Raw genomic sequence first — 25015 nt, forward strand, 5'->3', positions numbered from 1 at the left:
AAATACTCTTTTAAAAATTATAAGTTATAAGAGCAATAAATGCAATGGTTTAAAAAAATTAAGCACAGAAGGATATAAAATGACCATTATTCTCCTGCCACTTTCACCCCCTCGAGGTAGATATTGTTAACAATTTCTTATGTGTCCTTCCAGACATTTTAATGAACTTAAAGTATATGCTTTTCCTTTTTAAAAGTAACATATCTTGGAGATGAGAAAGAGCGTCCTGAAATGTGGGGCTACAGCTTATGCAGTATTTTATTTTCAACATTTTGCTGTTGACAATGATTTTTACTTTGAATATTTTTTATTCTATTAATGTCTAAATATTTTTTTCACTTTTTTAAAATTAAATTTATTGGGGTGACATTGGTTAGTAAAATTATATAGGTTTCAAGTGTACATTTCTATAATACATTATCTATATATTACATTGTGTATTCACCACCCAGCACCAGTTTTCACCATATATTTGATCCCCTTTTCCCTCTCCTTCCACTCTCCCTCCCTCCTTATCCTCTGGTAACCACTAAACTGTTCTCTGTGTCTATGAGTTTTTGTTTCTTTGTTGCTTTCAGTTTTATATCCCACATATGAGTGAAGTCAGATAGTTCTTGGCTTTTTCTGCCTGACTTATTTTGCTTAGCATAATAATCTCAAAGATCCATTCATGTTGTCGCAAATGGCAGTATTTCATCTTTTCTTATGGCTAAGTAGTATTCCATTGTGTATATGTACCACGTCTTCTTTATCCAATCATCTATCAAAAAGTAATGTGTTTGTATGTAAAGAACAGCTTCAAGTTAGTACATTTATTTTCTCTTTCCTAAGTTATGTGATTTTATATGTTTCAGCATTGGAGGCCTTATTCTGGACACAACTGTATCAGATCCAAACTTGGTTGGAATTGTTGTTTACACACCAGTTATTAATGGTAAGAATTAAATATACTATTTCATAATGATATTAAATCTTCATATACTATTAGGAGCTAATAGGCATCTTAGGGTTCAGATTTTAAGAGTTCTATATTCCTATCCCATCCATTCTCTCTCCAAACCCAGGTTACTGTTCACAGTGGAAATGACATTTCTTGTTCTCAGTATGCAGAACACATCTTAGAAAAGAACTAATTCATAATGTTATTACTAGATATTAGTTTGAGAGTCAGGCATACCTGATTTTTAAGCTTAGTGTGGCAAAATAAGATATTTCAGTTTGGGATACTTTGGGTTTATCTGCTATCTTATGATATTTTGGTCCTGCTCCTGTCAATTTTCGTGGATAATTCGACTTAATGTTTAAGCGTGAGTCAATTCAGTCTATTAAAATCTTTCACTCCTCTCCTGATTCCTTTAAAATCTGCCTTATATTTTTGTTTATCTATAAAGTGGGAATTATACTTAAGTTCACTGGGAGTTTTATATGAATTATGTTTAATAAGATAATTTTAATCCAGTCCTACTGTTTTTGGGTCTGGCTGTCATTAAATTGGATTTTAGTATAGCCTAAGCCAATATAATTTAAAAAGTAATTCTACCTGGGGAAAAACATGTCACAGGATATACTGAACATAAATTACTTTTGTATAGTTATGTGTAAGAAAATCTGTTATATAAAGGCAAGTTCTCCAAAATCTAATTTTATATCTAAAATTTCTACTAAACATTAAAAATTTTTTTGTACCTTTAGGATGTCTATGCACAAATTTTTCCTATAGACCCCCCTCCCAATTTTGCTGGTGCTCCCATTCTCCCCATCACCCACTCTTAAAAATCAAGGAATCATCTGATTCAACCTGGTCCTTTATCCTCTTTGAATAGACAATGACCAGACCTTGTCTATTTGTCCTTTAACATAATTCACTTGTTTATTTATTTATATAACCAACATATCTCACCATTGTAGTCTGCTAATGTCTCACTTTAGCCATCATTCAAGTAATAAAGTAGCTTTCCTGAATTAGTCCCTATTTAATGCAAATTATCACTAACAGATTGGTCATCCTTCAACTTTTTTTTTATTACTTCAGTCTGAAGATGATAAACTTATCAGTGGCTTTCTCCTCCCTGTTGAATCAAGTTTGAATTCTTTAGCCTAGCTTTCAAGGCTCTCTGTACACTGTACATCTGTACATCTCTGTTGGATGTGTGCAACTTTTTCCTTTATCATTCTAACCAGATTCTTATATTGTGGTTCTACAAAGTTCTAATTTTCACAGCCTGGACAGATTACTGCTTTTCTTCCACCTGTTCAGGTCCTCTTCAGTGAATATTAGTTGATGAATTCACTAGGATAAATGTTGTCCAATAATGCCTGTTAGAACTGAATTGTCCAACATTTCAGTGAGAAATTAAATTACAACAATTCTAAGTAAGGTTTTAATGAGTTCCTATACTAATTATGTTGTTTACATTAAAATTTTATCCATCTTATCTGGAAAAATTACCAATCTCTCTCTAAAGTCTCAATTCGTTTTACTTTTAGTTTGGTGTATTTTTAGTTTAGTGCATTTTTAGTTTGGTGAAGTTTTAACACCAGTTGTGTTTGTGTTTCCTGGACTGCAGAGTGAGGCAAGTCAGGAAATGCAGGGAAGAGGAAAGTGTTAAGTTGATTATTTATAAGGGTTTATTTATATTGATAATCACATGTGCCAGCCTGGACATGGTAACAAAGAAATGATAAAAGTAGTTCTATAAAGTTCTATCATTGTGGTTATTTAGAAGAGAGCTGCAACTAACTATTAATAGTCTTTTGTTTCAAATTCAAAGCAAGGGAAGTTACAGATAGAGTAGATATTGTTGGGTTTAATAGCTCATGCTTTCTGAATTTGCATTGAAGCATTCTATATCTAATAAAATACCAAATAGAACATTACCCCCAAGAGAATCCCTGGAATAAGTGAACATGAAAAGGAAACTACCATTTATGCTTGCCTGTGGCAAATACCTGGCATTGAAAAATGTATCTGAATGCCATCTTTTGCTTTGCATTAAGTAGTATAATTCTTAACATTCGATTCTTCTCCTTTTGGGGGGCTATGAAGAGAAATCCATGGATGATTATAAGCTGTTCTTAGTGGTTTAATCAGTAACTCTTTGTGAAAGTGCCTGTATAGTATAAAGACTCTAGACCTCTTTCAGTTTCTAGGATATGTTAATTTACTTTCAGTGAGAGGTATGGTACTGACCTTGTTTATGTTTTATTATCAGATGATAATTTATTACCAATACATGCCAGTTATTCAGTGTTCTCTTTCAGTTGTTTACTTCAGAAAGTGAGCTCAGATATAGAAAATCCAGACTTTTAAAAATCGGCATCACTAACTTCTACTGGAAAATTCATTGAGTAAACAGAAGGCAGATTAAATGATTATTTAAAATATGGGCACCAAGTGGTTTATTTTTTCTTACTGTTTATTGTGTTTTTTTTAAACAAAATGTGTGAATTGAAAAGCAACACAGTTCCTGCACATTCCCTGACTAATGAATTCTCCAGCAAGTTGTGTCAGGACTTAAAATTAAGAAACACCAAGTCAGAATCACATTACTTGTACAAATTGTATCATCATCATCATCATCATCATCATCATCACATATTTGTTGAGCTTTTACCAGGTCCAAAAACTGTTAAGTGTCTTTCGTGTATGCCTTATTTTATTTAATTCTACTTCTTGTGAGTTAGATATAAATTATCCTCATTTTTCAAATTGGAAAACTAAGCTTCAAGTGGTTAAACATCACTGAAGTCACATAAGTGGCAGAGGCCGTTTTCAAACCCGTGTGGGCTGCGCCAGAGTCAACTCTGCAGAGAACAGAGCTCAGCATTTATGTGCCTTAATTATGCACCCTAGTCAATGTGACTTTGTTTCCCTTTCAAACACATTTTTAAAGAAATTTATTTTCCTTTAGAAAAATTTTCAGAACTCCTTGAAATGGATTTTTAAAACATTTTTATGATAAATTGCATTTTAAGTTATTTTCAGCATTTGCTTTTCATGAATTTTTTATTTACTAAATGAGACGTGAGGAAATCACAAGGCTACATTTAGTTTAAGGTCAAGTCCTTATAATTTGTTTTAAAAATACAAAGTTTTACAATATATACAAATATCAAATCATTATGTTATACATCTGAAACTAATAGAATGTATGTCAATTATACCTCAATTAAAAAAAGTAATGTTTAAATTGTTATATTTTTGGTGCATTGGCATAAGAAATTGATCTCTCAGCTTAAAAAAGGCAGGTGAGATTTATGCTTTTAATTTTTTTCTGTGATTACAAAAATGTTAAATTCTTATTTTCACAATAACAAATTATTCGCATGCAGTGAATGCCAGAACTTCAATAGCTATCAGGCAATATATTTATAGGTCATTATAGACTGACTTTGAAGAAAATCATTCAACCTGTATTTCTGAGTCTAATACTTATGAAGACCCCAGTTCAATGCTTAGATGTGAAGCCTTGCTAGGGCTGGGTTTCTCCATAGTAAATTACCTATTGCTGGGTCCTAAAAACCACAACCCAAATTATCAAGCAAAGAACTCATCTAGCGACAACCGGATAATTCTATTATCAAGTAGTCTCACCTCCGTTGCTTTGGGGACTGGGGGCTAATAATCTATTTTGTGTCCAAGCAGCTTGGATCAACAGTGGATGATAGTCCTGGCCATAGGATTGCTAGCTTCTGATTCTGTCTGACATCATCCAAGAGTTTGACTCTTAGCACCTGGTTGAGACATCCTGGAATTGTGTAACTCTTCTTGTTTAAAAATCTCCCTCTCCAGTATGTAAAGTATGATTCAAATGAAGTCCAACATGGACATAGAAAATTTCCAGTTCTTATGACTTCATACTTCTCTCAGAGCCCATTCTTCGACATTTTAAAGCATAGAGCTAAGTCTAGGGAATTGGTCTGTTTTGAAAATGCTGTTATTCTTCAGTGTGCTTTTTTCCTAAGTTAAGTTTATCAAATTTATTCATTGCACAATAGTTAGTGAGCTGCTGTTATGTGCAGGCACTATTTGAGGCTGTGGGGAGATAGTGGACAAATTAGACAAAAACTTCTGCTCTTGTGAAGCTTACATTCTAGTTGGGAGGAAACAGACAACAAATCATGAGCATAATAAATATGTAAAAAATAGGGTATGTTAGAAGATCGTAAATGCTATGAAAAAGATGGGCAGAGTTAAGGGAATTGGGAATGTGAGGGTAGGGACTATAATTTTAAATGGGGCAATTTAGATAAGCTCATTTGAATCAGCAAATTTACCCATAATTTGGGTTTTGTTTGTTTGTATAGCATTTTAAGGATTATAAAACAATATTTAGAGCAGATATTTTTCATTACTATTTTGCAGATTAAGTAACAAAGGCTTAAGGGGATTAACATGACCAGAGTAACAGAGCTAAAAAGCAGAGCTGAGGCTCAAATTAGATTTTCTGACTGTAAAACCAGTGATCTTTCCACTCCAGTTCACTGTCATTTACTCATATGAAAGATAATATGGTAACTGCCTCCTGAGTGAGCAGTGTGCACTAACTCATCTTGAGGCATGATCTGTATAAAAGGGGTTTTAAGTGCCTCGTCTACTTCAATGTGGCATATAGCTGTTTGTTTTGATTTTTAGAGATTTTCTTTAGATGCTATTTCTTGCTGACTATTTTTCAGATTACATTTTATTTTGTTTATTGTTGTTGCTGTTCATTTTAGAAGATATAAAAAAAGATTTAAAATATTTTTCTATATAGGGGTATGGAGAGGCTTATAAATGCATTGAAAATATTCTTGTCTGTTAGGTATGAACCTAACCTGATTCATAAGTAAATAGTGGGTATTATTTCAAATAGTTAATTTATATATTTTTCTAGGTTTTGCTATTTTCCCAGTTTTTAATGATGTGGAATAAATACAAGATACAAATGTATGTAGTTTAAAAGAATATTTATAAGGCAAACTACCGAGTAGCTGGCATTTAAGCTAGCACCCTGGAAGTCCTCTCTTCCCTCCTCAACCGAAACTTTTTCCTTCCCTCCCAAAGTTAATCACTATCTTGACTTTAGAGATAATTCTTTTGCCTTTTTTTTTTTTTTTAGTTTTATTATCTCTATGGGCAAATGCATTCCTAAAACTGTTTTGTTTTGCCAGTTTTTGAACTTTACATGAATGAAAGTATATTGTACATATTCTTATGTGACATCTTTCTTTTGCTCAAGATTATATAAGTGCATCAGCTATATTGTTATATTTAACTGTTGTTATTCATTTTCATTGTGGTACAATATTCCAATGGATTACTTTACCATGATTTATTTATCAATTCTACTGTTGGTAATGATTTGGAATATTTGCACTTTTCTCTTGTTGGGCTATTATGGACAATGTTGCTCTGTGTTTGAGTATTTATCCAGGAATAAAATTGCTGGATTATAGGGTATGTACATCAATGCCAAGGGGTTTTCACAAGGGAATGTAACCACTTACACTCTCACTAGCTCTGTGTAAGACTTCTTGTTGCTCCACATCATTACCCGTAGTTCAGGTTAAAGTATTTGTCAATCAGGTGGGTGTGTAATGATATTTATTGTGTTTTTATTTGCATTTCCCTGACTACCAATGAGGTTAAGCAACTTGTCATAAAGTTTACTAGCAATTTGGATTAGCGTCTTTTGTGAACTATCTATTTTGTCCTTTTTTCTGTTGATTTGTAGTTCTTTATATATTCTGGACAGTGGTCCTTTGTATTATGAAGATCTTTTTCTACTCTATGGCTTGTCTTTTCACTCTCTGTATAGGGTAGGTTGATGAACAGGAGTTTTAAATTTTACTATAGACAAATTTATCAACCTTTTTTTTAATGGTTTGCTGTTTTTCTATTATATTTTTAAAAATCAATCCTTCTCATCCATCCATTCTATATTGTCTTCTAAAGTTTAATAATTTTGCCTTTCACAACATGTCTTTAATCCACCTAGAATTTATTTGTATGTATAGTATGAGAGAAGGGTCCAATTTCATGGGGCTTTTGGGGGCATATTAATAACCAATTATCATAACATTATTAATTGACAAGTCTATAGCACTCTTAATTGATCTGCAGTACCTCCTTTGTCATATCTCAGGTTTGGTTGTGATGTATTATACATTTGATATTTTGCTGGATTTGGTTTGCTAATAATTTGTTTAGTATTTTTTTACCTTTATTTTTATTCATAAGATGGGCCTATAATTTTTTTTCATATTTTCATTTTTGGATTTTGAGCCAACTTATTCTAGCCTCTCTCATTATATGAGTCAGATATACTTACTCTTCTTTTATACTGTCATATGTGTACGGTTATAATTATTTGTTGCTAAAATATTTGGTAGAACTCACTTAAAAGAAACAACAATAAAGTAAACAACATATTGGGCCTGGTGATTTGGGGGGAAAGATTTTAAATTTTGGTATCATTATACATTGATTTAGAATTTGTATTTCTTCGTGAGTAAATTTTACTTTATATTTTTAGGATATTTTTATATTTATTTTAATTTTTAAGTTTGTTGGCAATAAGTTGATCATAATTCTTATTTTTTTGATGTCAGCATTAATTGAAATTATGACTCTCTTTTTTTTGTTCCTGATGTTTGTGCTACTCTTTTTTTCTTTTCAAATAACCAATGTTTAGCTCTTATTGATCTGTTTAATTTCTTCTGTTTTCATTATTTTTCTTCTCTTACTTTGTCTTTATTTTTCTGTCTTTTCCAACTTCTTGAGATGGATGCTTAGCTGAATAAGCCTTTCTTCTTTTCTAATATATGCATTTAAGACTATAAGTATGCCTCTTAGTGTTGCTTTAGCTGCATCCCACCTGCTTTTGTATATAACATTTAATTTCCATTCAGTTACAAATATTTTCTTTCTATTATGCTTTTTTTTTTTTTCAAGGAGGGCACAGCTCACAGTGGCCCACGTGGGGATTGAACTGGCAGCCTTGGTGCTACCAGCACCATGCTCTAACCAACTGAGCTAACCTCTCACCCCTATGCTTTCTTCTTTAATTCACAGGTTATTTAGAGGCATGTTCTCCCCATTTTCAGGTAGTGGAGGCATACATCAATTTCTTTAATACAGGGTTTCTCAATCTTGACATTACTGACATTTGGGGTCAGATAATTCCTTACTGTTGTGGGGCTTCCTGTACACTGTAGAATATTTGGCAACACTTGATGCCTAGAAATAAGCAGATATTTTCTTCTGTTAGGTCATTAATGTGAAAGCTTGAATAAATCTAGTCTGTAGTTGAGCTGGGTTTGTTTTCTGTGATTATTATAATTACCCTCCATGCACCACTGACTTCAAATTTCTTTATCAATGAACTCCTGCTACCTTATGCTTAGTGTGAAGTCTGGAGTGCTATAAGCCTGCATCATGAAAGGCTTAAATATCTGTGCTCTTGTTCCTCTTCTCAGAGTAGACTGCTGATGTTTGTTACTTGATGTGAGGCATGGGATGGAGTTTGGGATTCTTTTGCACTATTCTCAGTCTTAGGCAGTCCCTATGCACTTGGTCCTCAGAGGTGATGCTTTCTCAATGTTTCTTCCCCTCCTGCTATTGGCAGTCAAACTGCCAGACCAGGCTTGAGTAGGAAGATTTTCTTCCACTCCTCCAGCAGCAGAGAGCATTTGCTTCTACATTTCCTGAAGTAGCAACTGATCTCTCTCTGGTATCAGGTAGCGAGTGTGTTTCCTGCCCCACCCCAAGCAGCTTTTGCTTCATATGAGAGAGGGATTCAGAAATAAATGTGAATTCTTGGCTGTGTGCAACCAAGGTTGGCTATCTCAAGTCTTTTGCCCTACCTCGGTCTGTCCCATAAGCACATGGTGGAGGCTTACTGAAATACCAGGCAAGTGAATATGGGTTCCTCTGGTGTCTAAGACTCCCAGGTATGATTCTAAATGGCTATGCTAGCCCATACTCAGCATTTAAGAATTTAAAAAATTTCAGTATTTTTTTTCCTACTTGCTTTTTTTCCCTACCACCTCTTCCTCCCATACTCTATCAAAGGAGAAAGAGTTTGGGTGTCCTTTTTCACTTTGGGAGTGCTTACTGCCCTTTGGAATTAATTTCTCCTCTTAGCATCAACTCCTCTTCTTAAGTATATGAGAGGATAAGCGAAGTTAAAAGGTGACTTTCTTGAGTGTTTTTTTAGTGCCAGATACCAATTTCTTTAGTAAACTAGAAGAAAAGTATCAAGCCTTGTCCGTTTGAATTAGTCTAGCTTATTTTCCCTCTCTTTAAGATAATAAACACGACACATCTTGTTACCTAGTTTTGTATCTTGGTTGGGATAGTAATTTTGAAAAATTACTTACTTTGGTCTGTTTACGGACCAGACAGTGAGCCAGATTTGGAAAAATAATGAATAAGTCTTTTGTAACAATGATTTTATGCCTTTTGAATATCTACCTCAACATTAAATAAATCAGAATTTCAGAAGAATTCTATTTTGTTTTATTGGCCCAGGACGTGACATAAAGAGGCTTGTATTTGGTTGAATTTATGCAAGTTGTTTAAAATATGAGGACTACTTTGTTTTTCCTATTTTCAGGTATTGGTGGTAATTTGGTGGCCATCCAGGCTAGCAGGATTTCTACATACCTCCATTTACACAGCATTCCAGGAGAATTGCCTGATGAACCCAAAGGTTGTTACTACCCATGCAGAACATTTTTTGGTCCAGGTATGTGCTTGTGGATTTTTGCATATTTTATTTCAGGAACCGTTACTCTCTGTGAAAATAGGCAGACAACATTTGTTGAATACATAGTCGTTTGTTTGTGGGTGTTGCACACTTTTTCTATTTCTGAGCACTAAATAGCTTTTAAGTAGATTTTGCTCATTAAATCTCGGTGAGCTAAACATCATTTTTATCAGTTCTGCAGTTGCTGAGGAACCTCGTGTAATTTTTCTCTTTGGTCCCTTTTTCTAGGATGTCTTGTTTACAAGTCAAGAAAGAGGAACCTCTTTCCTGACACAAAAACATCCCTAGGTGATTTAGGAAGACAGAAGCACTGTTTTTCCTATATTAATCTTTTGGCCTTTCTAAATGTAGGCGTTGGATCCCAAACAAACAGGATAAGAACCTTGAAAACTCAGTTTCAAAGAACAGTGCATTGTTTAGGTCAACCAGGCATGTGATTACCAAAAAACTGAAACAACAATTTTAAACTGCCCAATTCTTGTCATTTGTTTCCCCCCTGATGAAACCGAATGTAATTTTTGACTTTTGAATCAGGATCAGAAATGCCCAACCATCTCATGTCAGTGAAAGAACTCTAAAGGAAAAGTAAAAATAAAACATTTCAGTACTTTAAGAACTGCATATTTTTTCTTTTGTTTTCCTCTGCTTTTATGATAGATGTTAAAGTCGGACCAATGTTCTTCATAGTAAATTTTTATCAACTACCTTTTATTTAATTGGCATATGACATATAGTGAGAATTTCAAAGAATTAAGTGAATTGTAAATAGTTGAGATTTAACTATGGTAATTGTAAATTGTTGAAATTTATTAGCAATGGAATTTTATGTGATGCTATGCAGTATGGTAACTAAAAAGTAATCCTCAAATTTTAATAACTGTGACTTATTATTAACCAAAGTATGATTTTGTTTTAACAACTTTTACATTCTATATTACAGGAGTAAATAATAGGTCTGCTCAAGTTCTACTGCTTTTAGTGATTCCTGGACATTTGATTTTCCTCTACACTATTCATTTGATGAAAAGTGGTCACACTTCTCTAACTGTAATCTTCATAGTAGTATACTTATTTGCTGCTGTGTTACAGGTAAGAGTTGAAACCTTTTGCAATCTCTTTTATGGTCAGATTGATGTAAAAGTATAACTGTGTAAATCTAAAGGCACATGAAATATTTTAACATTTAAAAAAATCAACTGAATGGCTTTGTATTGATTTGATCTTCTTAAAACCAGAAACAAGGACCAGTTTTAATATGTTCCAATCAATAGAACCTTTGGATTTCCTGTTTCCTGGATTCCATGTCTTCCTGTTTTTCATTCTCATGTTTTGTGAGACTCCATCTTCTGATGGATTCCTGAGAAAGAGTACATAGAAGTAAATATTTTGAGCCTTCGCATGTTGTAAAATGCAAACTCCTTTTAAAAAAAAATCATGGATATGTCAACTAGATATAGAAATCTGTTTCTTTTAGAATTTTTAAGGCATTGCTTCCTTGCCTTTTAACTTCTCCTGTTACCACTGAGAAGAACAACAGATGCCATTTTCACTGCCATTTCATTGTACAAAACTACTTTTCACTCCCTGGAAGCTTGCAAGATGTCTTTTCCTCTATTGGTCTTAAATTTCATGTTGATGTGCCCTGGTTTGGGTATTTTGTCTGTTTTGTTGGACATTATTTGATCCTTTCTATCTTAAAATTCATGTTCTTCAGTTCTAGGAAAATTTTTTGAATTATTTCTTCTGTGATTTTCTCTTCTTTCTTTTGGTAATCTTATCATTTGGTTCCTGGAACTCTTGCATTAAACTTCTTATCTTTCTAATCTCTATTTCTTTATGGGAGATTTCTGTGCCTTTCTAAATTTTTTCTCTGTTGTGTTAGTGAGTTTTTTGGAGAGTAGAGTTGAGTGTATATGCTCAACTCGCCATCTTTATGTGGAAGGCTGTTAATTTTGAAATTTAAGACAATTGCCTTTATTTCTTAAATGTGTGATTGATATAATACATGTACAAAAATTTTAAGTTAAATAGTACTAAAGGGTTCTACCTTTCAAGCATTTCTCAGACAATTACTTTGAAATATTTAAGTTGTTTCTTCTGAGGTTTTTATCTATAAGATTTAAAGTAATATGCCTAAATTTCTAGTTTATAATTACTGTCCTTCATTTAGATTTTTGCAAATAGAAGTTGAGGATTTGGAGGCTGTTCTTTGGAGGCCCCATCTTTCCCATATATTATAAGTTTTTGTTAAATTAATATTCAGTGTTTCAAAAACTCATAGACACAGACAATAGTTTAGTGGTTACCAGAGGGTAAGGGGGTTGGGGGGTGGGAGATGAGGGTAAAGGGGATCAAATATATGGTGATGGAAGGAGAACTGACTCTGGGTGGTGAACACACAATGGGATTTATAGATGATGTAATACAGAATTGTACACCTGAAATTATGTAATTTAATTAACAATTGTCACCCCAATAAATTTAAAAAAAAATTCAGTGTTTCTACTACTAGGCCTATCTAAACATTGTTTACTATAAAGCCAGTTAATATATTATGATTGTATTTCCTTTTTGTGTATTTTTATTTTTCTTGGGATTAATAATCACATTTTTTCATTTGCATCATTTTTCATAAACCCATCTTTAAATTTTCTCTTTCGAGCTTTATTTTGGCTTCTTAGGCATGACTTCCTGCTAAGCTCTGTAGGATTTGGTACCTCCTACACTGAGAAATCCTAACTCTTTAAGAGATGCATTCAAACAATTCTTTGAATAGATAACATTTGAATTTGGCCTTCAAGAGGTTTGACATATAGGAGTGAGGCTAGAGGATAGGTATGGGAATATTATTCCTGGCAAAAGAAACTGCATTGATGAAAGAAATTGCATTGATGATAATGTTAATGAAATTAACTGACATTTACAGTGTTTCCTGCATGACCAGTGCTGTTAAGTGCTTTGCATGTTTTGATTTAGTTAATTTTGACACTCTATGAGATTTGTTCTTTTGATGTAAATCAGTAATTCTCAAAGTGAAGTACATGCAAAAAAATGCACTGTGTATAGAAAGAAAAGATTAAAACTTCTATGTATGTATTTTACCTCATTTGTTTAAAATGTCTGTTTTCTTCTATTTTTATGATAGCTTTATAAAAAACAGTATGTTAGTGTTAAGTATGCTCAAATATTTTATACTGAAAAGGCTACATAATCTAAAACTTTGGAGATTACTGAATTAAAGCATAGAGCTGAGAAAGCACAGACCTTATGAGAAAGATAAAGTAATTCATACACAAGATCTAAGAGAAGGGAGTTTGTGAGATAAGGTTAAAAAGGTATATTAGGGATGATGTAGAAAGGTTTTAAATGCTAGGCAAGGGAATTAGAACCTATTCTTAAAAATAACTAAAACCCTTATGACTTAATTAATATTTTAACTTTTCTATAATGCTTTATAGTGGCTGAGATTTTATTGAAAATCATCTATAAATCATTTATTCATTCAATAAACCTTCATTCTAGTAGATGCAGGGATGGGTTTTAAATCCCAGGGTGAATAAATTCAGACCCTATACTTAAGGACTCAATCTTGAGGGAAGACTATACTACATAAACAAATTAATATAATTATAATATAACATAATGTAATATAATATAATATCGCTGGGAATAGCTACATGTAAGTTGCTGTCAGAGCTTGAAGAAAAAGCAACTAACTCTACCTGGGGGTTAATATTTTTTTACTGTTCAACAGGGACAAAAGTTATTTCACATGCTTTGCTTTTTTACTACTGACTACCTTTATTGCTGTACATGATTTGGTCATTTATTATCATTTATGTTGTTGGCATTGTGTAAGTATTATGAAAAAGGCATTCCTCGATCCCATGGGAAATAGTCAGAGACTGTTCTTTAGTCTGTTGATAAACATGCCATTTTTGAACATGTTCCTATTTCCAACTGTACTTTGCCTCATGGATGGATTTGACATTTATGTTTATGGTTCTGTGCCAATCTTCTATCATGCTTCATTTCACTTAAGTCAATGAAGGATATAAATAATTTTTCTGAATTCATAAAAATATTGGATTTAAACCTGTATTCACAGTATGCCTGTGTGTCTTTTTTTAACCTCTGACCTAAATTCTGACCAGTGAAGGTTGAAAACTGGAAACTGTATTTTGACTATCATATAGTAAGCTTTTCTAATGCATATTTAATTTCTGTCCATCTAGATTCCTTCCTCCTTGAAGGTAAAGACCAAGCCTTTTTCCCTGTGGTATTCCCCACAAGCCTAGAGAAAGGGTCTCTGTTTTACTCATTTTTGTAACACCTACCTAGCCCCATCCCTAGTGCTTAGCTGATGTTTGTCAAAGTGAATGACGATATCCTCCCAGCTCTTCTCCTTCAGTGGAAGGAGAAAAGTTTACAACTGTATTCAGGTCCTATAAAAAAAGGAAAATCTAAATTACCTTCTCCTGGCTTTTAGTAAACACCAATTTCCTCTCTTTCGCTGACATAGGTATTTAAAATTAAAGGCAGAGATAAAACACAAAACCTCAAAATTCTATTAATGTTCAGTCAAAACTGTAAGGATTTACTGAACTGTTTAGAGATGAAATGATATCTCGGGAAAGCACAAGATAGGGGTATAGATAAAGCAAAACTGGCCCTGAGTTGATCATTGAGAAAGCTGAGTGATGCTACCTACATGAGAGTGGTTGAACTTTTCTATAAAGGGAGCTTTTAAAAATTAAGGTTTTATTTCAGTTGTTAATATAGGAGTTTTTTCAGAGCATATGGCTTTCTAATTTTTGTCCTGTAGCTGACTATTTCTTGCATCGTGAAAAGTACAGGGTCAATTTGAGTTTGAAGTTGTTTGGGACTTGGAATGGTCAAGTTTGTGTCTTATTTGCACAATTTTTGAAACTTTTTTAAATTTAAAAATCTACACATGTCGCAAATTACGTTGTTGAGGTATTTATTATGTGTCTTGCAATTAGAAGGAACCTAACGAATGTGTTTTTGTTACGTGATGTTACGGCCTTTGACCCACAGGCAGCAGATGGTAGACTGTACTCTTCCTCATGTTCTTGCCAGGAGTCCAAGGGCAGTCACAGTATTGGACTATGTCCAGGCCAGAGTAATGTGCGAAAGGCATTCATATTTGGTACCTGATCAGTCACATTACATTTTGAGTTTGGGGTTTGTTTTCAATAGTAAGGATGGTTTGGCACCAAGCTAACCATCACATATTACCCATTATACCTGTTGTGCCATCAGTCAGCATTTATGAGGCTGCTAGCTGTGGGTAAGGGTACAATTGTTGGTCTTAGAACATAATATTTCATTGATATCAAATTAGCTGACTGAACCCACAACTTTGGTTTGCTAGAACCAGAGTGTACTTTCTTCTGCAAACTTAGAGACAACTGGGTTCTTTCTCTCTAAGCAGTGATTTCCTTTGCCCACACATCTTACTTATTCAGATGCTCCTTTGATTGGTTAAAGCCTGCTAATTTGTGAAATCAAAAGTATAATATGGAATTCCAGTTTGTGATGGACCTTGTTGGGTTTCCTTCTAAGATGTACAGAAGGGAATATCTTCTTCATGGTTCTCTGTCTCTAATTCATGTTTGCCTTATTCCCTAGTGTCTTTTTCAAGGACGTAGTACCTTGACAGTATAATAAAACGGAGAAGGTACAAAGGTAACTATCAGTCAGATACACAGACTGGCAATCTCATGAGCAAAGAACGAATGGCAGTACATTGTGGTTCATTTCTTTATTTAATTTAAAGGCTGTACTAGTTCTGCTTTGTGTTAGAAATCCTTCCTTCGGGGTGGCCGGTTAGCTCGGTTGGTTAGAGCGTGGTATTAACACCAAGGTTGCCGGTTCGATTCCTGCATGGGCCACTGTGAGCTGCTCCCTCCTTAGGAGAAAAAAAAAAAAATCCTACCTTCATGTATGAAAAGACAAAAGCATAAAAAGTTTGGATTACATACCCTCTAAGAGGCAAAAAGATAGGTACATATGGAGTATATTTGCATTTTTTCTGCTATAAAATATCTAAATGGGAAAAGAAAAATGAGACTTTTTTAGCCCTAGATGCCTGTTGAATTCCAATAAAGTGTTTAATGAATTGGTAAACAATGCAAACCATTTCAATATGAAATTTTTAGTTCCCTATTTTAGGTACTGATTGTTTCCTATAGAAAATTAGATTATGAAGAACTCTACAAAATTCTACAACACCAAGTTCTGTGAGAAACTCAAGGTGACAGATTGGTTGTAGAAAACCTTTGCTCCTGGCTACATCTCTTTTTTCATGTGGGAGAGTTTCCTTTAAGTGGTGGAATGACAACAAATTCTCAATATGTAAAGTTGAGAATTGTAAGTATCGGGATTTTATCAAATACGTAATACGTACAATTTTCCAAGTACTGTGCTAGTCACTGTACAAAAGAAATAGGAGACGTTGTCCCTGCCTTTTAGGATCTTCTCTTAATTGTGGGAGAAGATTAATGCATGAAACAGCTAGAGAGGAACTAAAGACTTACCTCCTTGTGACAACAGAGTCTTCTTCTTCTGTAACTTCAGAATCAAACTTGGTTCCTGTGACTGGCTTTCTATTTTTTTGTTTTATCAAATTTACTGGAGTGACATTGGTTAATAAAATGATATAGGTTTCAATACATCATGTATATATTGCATCGCGTATTCACCACCCAGAGTCAGTTCTCCTTCCATCACTATATGTTTGATCTCTTTACCCTCTTCTTCCACCCTCTTTTTTGCCCCCCTTACCCTCTCGTAACCATTAAACTATTGTCTGTGTCTATGAGTTTTTGTTTGTTTGTTTTGTTTGTTTGTTGCTTTCAGTTTTATATCCTGAATATGGATGAAGTAATATGGTTTTTGACTCTTTCTGTCTGACTTATTTCACTTAGGATCATTCTTTAAAAGTACTTAAATAGATTTTTTTTTTTTTTGGAGGAGAGGATCAAAGTATTCTCGTATATTATAGCTGATGATAAACTTAATACCAATAAATATGAAACTACTCTTAACAAATTTATAATACTTCTTATTAACATAATTTTAAAAATGAAAGCCTCCTTAGTTTTTATTACTAGACAATATTTGTTGTTGATTTTATACTTACGTGGAAATTGCACCATCTTATATTTCCCAACAGGTTTGTATTCACAAGAAAAATTGTTCTCAGCAAATCTCCAGCCCACTTTAAACGAGCAAATGAATGCCCTGCGTAATAAAATAGGGTATTGGCTAATGCTAATTAATGAATTTCCTAAGAAGTTTTTGTTTTACAAATAATAATTTGTGGTTGTTTGAAACATATGGTTTATAATATGAACATGGTCATAACACAAATAGTGCAATTTCAGAGCGAACATCTTCCATTGCTCATCTAGGAGAACATGCTTGGGGCAGTAATGTGTTCTACATACTTACTGAAAGAAGCATCTACAAAACTGTAATTGGAAAATTAAAAAAAAAAAAAAGCATTGACAACGTCTTAGTTCTGAAGTCACATTCACATGATTCAGTGTAATTATTTTAACTATAGAAGCAAAAAAGCCAATGTTTCCACAGACGAAAAATATTTATAAGCCAGACTATCGCTCAGCACATACAAAGAATAAAGAAAGAAGAGGGAAAATAAGATCCCAATATGCAGAACATTGTAGGAAGACCAGAGCTTTTAAGAGTGAGACCTGAGTCTGTATTTCTGCTCTGCTACTTATTTTGTGTCCTTAAAGTTTCGTAACCTCTCTGGCTTTACTTTCTTCCCTACCTCAAAGGACTAAGCTAATGAATGTAAAGTACTTGGTAGAGTTCCTGCAACATAATTAAGTTTCCAATAATGGCAGTAACTGCAGTTTAACATCACTATTGTCGTCAGTATTGTTTTTTTCCCTTCCTCTCCTTATTAGAGCAGGTTATGCAATGCCCTGAAGCCTTTTTCATCTCCTCATCACTCACTTTCCTTTTGGCCCCTGTTCTTTACTGCAGAACTCTTTTCTTGCTCTTCTTGATAAGTGATACCACCCTTTCATTGCTTACTCCCAAATCGATATCTCCAGTTACATGTTGAAAAGTCATCTCAAACTTAACATGTCCAAAACTAAATTCCTTATTGCCCCCCAATCTGTCCCATATCAGTAGGGACAGTGGACAAGAAGCCACAGTGGGTACAGTGAAAACGGAAATAGGCCAGGCTTAAGGTACCCAAGCAAGGATCCCCTAGACCTCTCAGCGGCCAGCTCCTGACCCTATATCTTCCCTCTGGGAGAAGGAGAGCTTTACTGCCATGGACTGTATATTTCATGTACTGCTTGCTGGTAGCCCATGGCAATCATCACGATTGTCTTGCTCCTGCTGAGTCCATGCAGTATAATAGGAAGCCTTCGGGACTAGGAACAAGTATTTCTGGGTTCTAATTCTGGTCAATTCCTAACTCTGTGACTTTGGCTATGTCACAGCGCTGCTCTGTGGCTTAGTTTCCTCACAACATAAGGATGACGATACTATCACTAAGGTAACTGTATTATTTTCATCCAAACCAGGACACTTTTGAGAGTGAAAGGAAGCTGTTAATAATTAGAGTGACAAGGATAAGCCATTACTATCCTGGACAAACCAGGAAGTATATGACCCCAGCTATCATGCAAATCCCCTCCTGCATTCATGATGTATGATTTTGTGAATTCCCACTCGTACAACAAATACGATTTGTTACAAAGCATTGTTGTACATAATTAGTAACATATAAGTATTAAAATAATCTGGTAATTAAAAAAGTATATTAATATTAAAATCTATTATTACCATTAAAGTAATATTAAGTTAAGTTGGTTTTTATGGTTAGCCAGAGAACCCAGACAATACATAAGATATTGTTTTCCTGAAAAACTATATTCCAAGTCTAAACAGCTAATTTTGAATCAGTCTGTTTTTAAGTGTATACACTACCTGTTTTTAAATTTGTTGGACCTAAAACAGACTCCTTTAGGTTCCTAGGTATTTTCTGTGGTTCTAATATCTCTGTATTTTACCTAAAAGTCTATAATCGCTTCGTTTTGCCATGATTTAACTTGTCATTTTAGAGTGTTCAGTTATATCTCCTCTTGATCTGTGACTTTTCAGAGGAAAAGAGTACTGGTTCTCTTATATATAATCTAGTTCATCTCCTTATCACCTACCTTGTTCCTTCTGAAAGGTTTTCATTTCTGACTGTTCCTTTCTTGGGGTTTGGTGGTCTGAGTCCCTTTCCATATATGTATAGATAGATACATAGATGTAGATGGACGGATGGATGGATGGATGGATGGATGGATGGATGGACGGATGGATGGTAGCAAATATACAGCATTTATTATGAACCATGCACTATCCTAGGCTCTTTACATACATGAACTCACTGAGTACTCACAACAACCCAGTGGGTAAGTTGTACTTAGTTCCCACTACAGATGAGGCAATTGTTGTGGAAAGAAGTTAAGTGACGTATCCAAATCCACAAAGCAAGATGGAGTCTGGCTCCATTCTACAGGCCTATGTTTTACAAGAAGAAGTTTGACACTTTGTTTTGCCCTGGGTGAGGGTCACAGTTTTTAGGAAGGCAACTTCTATAGGCTTAAAACTGTCTCTTCTCACTGGTGTCATTAGATCTTCCATCTCTTCCAGCTAAGCATTTCGCCTCAGAAAGGCGTTCATCCCACAGACTTGACAGAGAGGCTGTGCCTACTGAGGCCAAGTCAGCATCCAGTCAAGGATGTAAATATGTGCTGAGTGTCCTGAGAGGAGGGTGAAGTGCTGTGGAAGTTCAATAGTGGGACAGTTTTCTTCTGTGTGGGAAGGGAAGTTGTAGAGTGTAAAAATGGTGTATTGTGGACTCCATAGAAAATGCCATTTCAGCAAAAGGGGGTAAATGAGATTCTGTATATACTCAGCGTATGTACAGAAAATATTAAGACTCTTGGGAGCATAGGGCTGATGAAAGGAACTGGTGGGAAACAAGATTGAAAATTGCAGGTTGTAGCAAGATCATGAAGGATCCTGAAGACCAGAATAAAAGTTTGGTTTATTCTATAATGGTGATGATTTCGACATTTTCCCCACTGCCAACAAACCTGAGAGACCAATGCTTTCCTCTGGTACAGTGTGGGATGGTGTGTAAGGGCTTGGCTCTGATTTCCGCCACTCACTGCCTGTGTTGGCTTAGGCAAGATAACCTCTCCTCGGTGAAAAAGAGGCTAAAAATAGACCGACTTGGTGGGTTGTTACAAGGATGAAATGAGATAATGCATGCGAAGTGCTATTATTGTCCTATCATTTTGATAGCAGCGTCTTCAGTAACTGGATTACTCGGGCAATGAGTCTCCTAGGTATCAGTGAGGGGATCATTACCTATGATCCAGCATTAAGAATCCCTCCATGATTCTGATACCCCACTCCATTCCTTGGAGTCATTCTTCTGAAAAAGGGAGAATGTAGCCATGTGGTGGTAACATGGTCATAAGTGGAACCTCAGGATAACCACCCAATAACTGAGCAAGTTAATTGGCTTCGCCTTGGGCAAGTTACCTAATTCCTTGGGGTCTTCTTGCTCTTGCCTACAAAATGAGGATAATGTTTCCTCTTTGCACAGCAGCTATGATGTTTAAATACTCGGCCCATAGTAGGCGCTTATTAAATGGCGTGGTTATGTCTTTGTTTCGATACTTACTCAAGTCCTGTTCCCAGATGGCATCTCAAGGAAAGAGCTAAGCAACTAGGGGATTTCAACAGGTTGCCTGACCTCACTCACATTCTTTTCTTGTTCCCCAGGATTTAAATCCACTCATTCCATTGGGAAAGTAAAGAGCTCTTCATTCTGCCTCTTTCTCTTAATTGGTTTCTGTCTCTTAGCTTGGGTTGAGGGAAAAGTGTGAAGAGAATGATAAAGGAAAAGTAAGGGGAATATCTACAGTTCTAATAATTTTTTTCCTATTTGTAAAAATATCGACTTTAACTTTGGGAGTTGATTAATATGGTTACCTTAAGGTAGGAAGTCGAAACAGCTGAATTTTTTGAGCTTTTTTAGCTTTGTGGTTGCGTTTTTGTGATGCAATAGTGTGATTATGCTATTATAACTTAGGTTGTAGGGTCTTCGAATCGAGACACTTTCCTAATCCATATTTATGATTAAGTCTCGAGATAGGTATGCTCAGGCTCCAGACCAGTAATGTGCAGAAGATGAAATGACTGCCTGCGTTATTAGAGGCATAGCAGCCTGGATCCCTGTGTCACAAGGCATCGAGCAATTGAGCTCTTTTCAGCCTTGTCAAGTCTGATAAAGATGAAGATAGGACCAGATAAGCTGAGCCATCTTTTTCTAGTATTCTGGCTAGGACGTTACTGCCTGTGCTCTGAACCCTGCTGAGATTGCAGCTATGACTTAAGAGGAATTTTCACATAAAAAACACACAACACCTTATACCATAGCTATGTGAAAGCACTAATTGAAAAGCATAAAAATCGTTACTCAAGAAATTCACCAGGATAAAATCTTGGTTAATTATGACCCCAGAATATTCACCGGCAAAATAACTGACCTGAATGATTCTAATTTAAAATTTTTAGCTATTTCTAAAAATAAATATTGGATGCCATACCACTTTTTTATTTTAAAGCTAAATATCCATGTTAGCTCTGTGTAACAAAGCTAATCTAAATTATTATTTTTGTGCCATCTAGGGAAATGTACTGAAGCAAAAAAATCCCTGAAGATTTTTGCATTTATTTAGAAAGTCATTTAAAGGATGTCAAAGGATGATGAGACCATCGTTCAGTATCAGAAATAAAAAGGCAACATTGAATTTGTTGCTATTATAAGGGAACTGTGCTGGGATCAGGCAAAATCTCTCTGAGCAGCGCAAACTACTGATCTTACATTGAGTTTTAGGGAAGTGTGGAGTTCAGGGATTGGCAGATGTTCAAAAGCTTGAGTCGGTTGATATCATCTGTGGAAGTGTGATGACTTGGATGTGACTACTGTTCTTTGGTTGGAGGTGTATTTGTTGGACTGAATTTGATCCTAACTGGTACTTCAGGAGCAAGGACTGTCGTTCATTGGCTAGCGTCTACATGTTCAATAAGACAAGTTGTTTACTGATTGAATGAATTTAAAACCAGTTCTGGTGGCTTCTTGTAACCATGGCTAAAGAGTAGTCTTGTCCTAAGAGTGTGAGAACTTTCTACATTCTCAATCCCCACTTCTGTTCTTTGTGCACAAAGATGTAGGTTGTCGGTAACTGTTGTCCAGATTTTTTTGTCCAGCTCTTGTTGATTTTTCTTGAAAAGGGGCTTCACCTGTGAAGATTTGATTTTCAGTTTGAGTCAATCAGCATAATTTCATATTTTTTTTGTCTTTGAATCATTTATTGCTAGTTAAACTCATCCAGGGGTTATGAGGTCTTGTTGTTATTGAATAATGTGCCTTTCAGACAGGGTCACACCAGTACTTAGCAAAAAGATCAGGGACTGTGTATTCGTCGTCATAGATCCATCATCAGCCTGGCACAGTAAATATTTATAAAATACATAGCTTCAGAGTATTCTTGGATTATTTTAGGCATTTGGGTTATATTTCTTCATTTAGAGTCTGATTTCATTGAAAGCAATAATTATGTTATTATATAATTATTCTTCTTCTCTGAATGTTCCAGAAAGTTTATCACAGTGTTTTCTATGTTCGGTCTAAATAAATAACTTGTTAAATTGGATTCAAGATATATAGAGTGTACTTTGTATGGGTAATAGGGCAAATACTTCACAAAGTTTGACATCTAAAGAGATAACAGATCTATTGGAGAGGTGAAACATGCACATAAAACAATTTGAAGGTGATGCTTTTTTTTAAAAAAAAGTAGTATTACACGCTTAGCAAGTACAAATAAAGTATTCTATAAATGACTATTTAAGTGTTATAACAGTGTAGATATTTTAACATCTTTGCCAGAATGCTAAACTTATTTTTGAAAGTAAAGTTTCACAATGAAATACTATACGAGTACAGCAAGGATAGTGAATGATCTACAACTTTATGTAACAATATATTCACAATATTGTGAATCTCACAAGCATAAGGTTGAACAAAAAAGAAGCCAGACACAAAAAGAGCCCATAATATATGCTTACATTTATAATAAGTATAGAAGTAGGCGTTAACAGCTAAAGAAAAAAAGTAAATGAAGTTTGATAACTGACTTCTGCCAGAATAGAACTGAGGCAAAGTAGGGAACAATCGCTTGTGCCTTTTAATTCAAAAATTGATGGGTGACCAGGCTCATTCTTGCCTCCCCCTACCCCCTTTGACAAGCCACTGAATTTGAATACAAGGAGAATGAACTAATATGTATTATGTCTGTTAACTGCCAGTCTATGCATATTTTATTTACATTATTTTATCTAATCCTTTTAACAGTCCTCTGAAGTATGTGTAGTCTTCCCTACTTTCTAAGTGACAAAGGGGGGAAACTGAAAGCTTGAAAAATTTGCCCAAGGTAATAGTTGTTAAGTGGTAGGTAAAATTTGAACTTAGATTTGCATTACTCCAAAGCCTCTGTTCTGTCTCTTCCATCACAGGACAAGTAAAAGGATTGAAAGCTTCACCTGGTAATTTCATTATTGGTTAGTGGAGGCTGCCAGGAAGAGGCCCTATCCTGTAGGGCAGGGATCAACACACGTTTTCTGGAAAGGGCCAGTCAACCTTTTAGGCTTTGCAGGCCTTTTGTGACTGTCACAAGTATTCAATTCTGCCATGACAGTACAAAAGCAGCCATCCACAATATATAAATAAATGAGCATGGCTGTGTCCCTACAAAGCTTTACTTATGGGCATAGAAAATTGAATTTCATATAATGTTCATGTGTCACAAAATGCTATTCTTCTTTTGACTTTTTCCCAACCATTTAAAAATGTAAAAGCCATTCTTAGCATATGGGCCATACAGGTGGTAGGCCAGATGTGGCCTGCAGGCTGTCGTTGGTTGACTCCTGCTGTAAGGTGTTGCTGGGAAGCAAACCCTACCATTATATGTATAGTAGGAGTCATTATATATATAGTAGGAATCATTATATATATATATCATTAAATATATTCCTTTCTAGAAAGGGAATGCAAATGTAAATTTACATCTAGAAATGCAAAGCGTAGAGTTTGATGAGTTTTGACATATGTATACACCCATATAACCACCACCACAATCAACATATAAAACGTTACCTTTATCCCCCCAAAATTCCCGTATGTCCCTCAGTAGTCAGTTCTCTTTCACTGTAAATTTTGTTTCCTTTCTCTAGAATTTCATATAAGTAAGTCTAAATATGTTCTCTTTGTTGTCTCCGTGTTTTACTTGGCATATTTTTCAAAGTTATCCATATTGTTACATATATTAGCGATTCGTTCCATTTCTTGCTGCTTAGTATTCTATTGTTTGCCAATACTACAGTTGGTTTATCCATTCCCCTGTTGATGAAAATTTGGTTTGAAAATTTGGTGTCCAGTCTGGGGCTACGTGTGAAGCGGCTGTAAACACTTACATGCAAGTCGTTGTGTAGACATGTTTTCATTTCTCTTGGGTAAATAACCAGGAGTCGTACTGCTGGATCTTATGAAAAATGAATGTTTAAATTTATAAGAAGCTGCCAAGCTGTTTTTCAACGTGATTATATCGTCCTGTGTTTCCATGAGTCTGAGAGTTCCAGTTGCTCCACATCCTCACCATCACTTAGAGTTGTCAGTCTTTTTACGGTTAGCTATTCCAGTGGGTGTAAAGGTGGTGTTTCATGGTGATCGCAATTTACATTTATCTGATGACGAATGGTATTGAGTATTCTTTTCATGGGTTTATTGTCATTCGTGTTTTCTTTTGAGGAGTCCAAATTTTATGTCCATTTTTTAAAGCTTCAGTTGACTTATGGAGTTGTAAAATTTCTTTATATATTCTGGATACAAGTCCTTTGTCAGATTTATGTATTGGAAATATTTTCTTCCAGTCTGTTCCTTGCCTTTTTATTTTCTTAACCATATGTTTTAAGAGCAGAAGTTTCAATTTTAATGAAGATCAGTTTATCAGTGTTTTTCATTATGGTTAGTGCTTTTCGTCCTAAGAAACCTTTGCCTATCTCTAGGTTGTAAAGGGTGTTTTTCCTATATTTTCTTTTAACATTTGTCTTGTTTTAGCTTTTATTTG

At 34.8% G+C, this 25015-nt stretch overlaps 1 protein-coding gene across 1 annotated transcript in view; it reads left to right on the forward strand.

Annotated features, from left to right (window-relative positions):
• Nucleotides 1-25015, forward strand: part of SLC41A2 (solute carrier family 41 member 2) — a 106500-nt gene that overhangs the window by 70398 nt on the left and 11087 nt on the right. The window contains exons 8-10 of the mRNA XM_081061064.1: nt 855-934; nt 9600-9731; nt 10693-10841. Of these exons, the coding sequence (XP_080917190.1) occupies nt 855-934; nt 9600-9731; nt 10693-10841 (361 nt within the window). The remainder of the gene's footprint in view (nt 1-854; nt 935-9599; nt 9732-10692; nt 10842-25015) is intronic.

Source organism: Rhinolophus hipposideros (assembly GCF_964194185.1).
Source record: "Rhinolophus hipposideros genome assembly, chromosome: 9".
Classification (NCBI taxonomy): Eukaryota; Metazoa; Chordata; class Mammalia; order Chiroptera; family Rhinolophidae; genus Rhinolophus; species Rhinolophus hipposideros.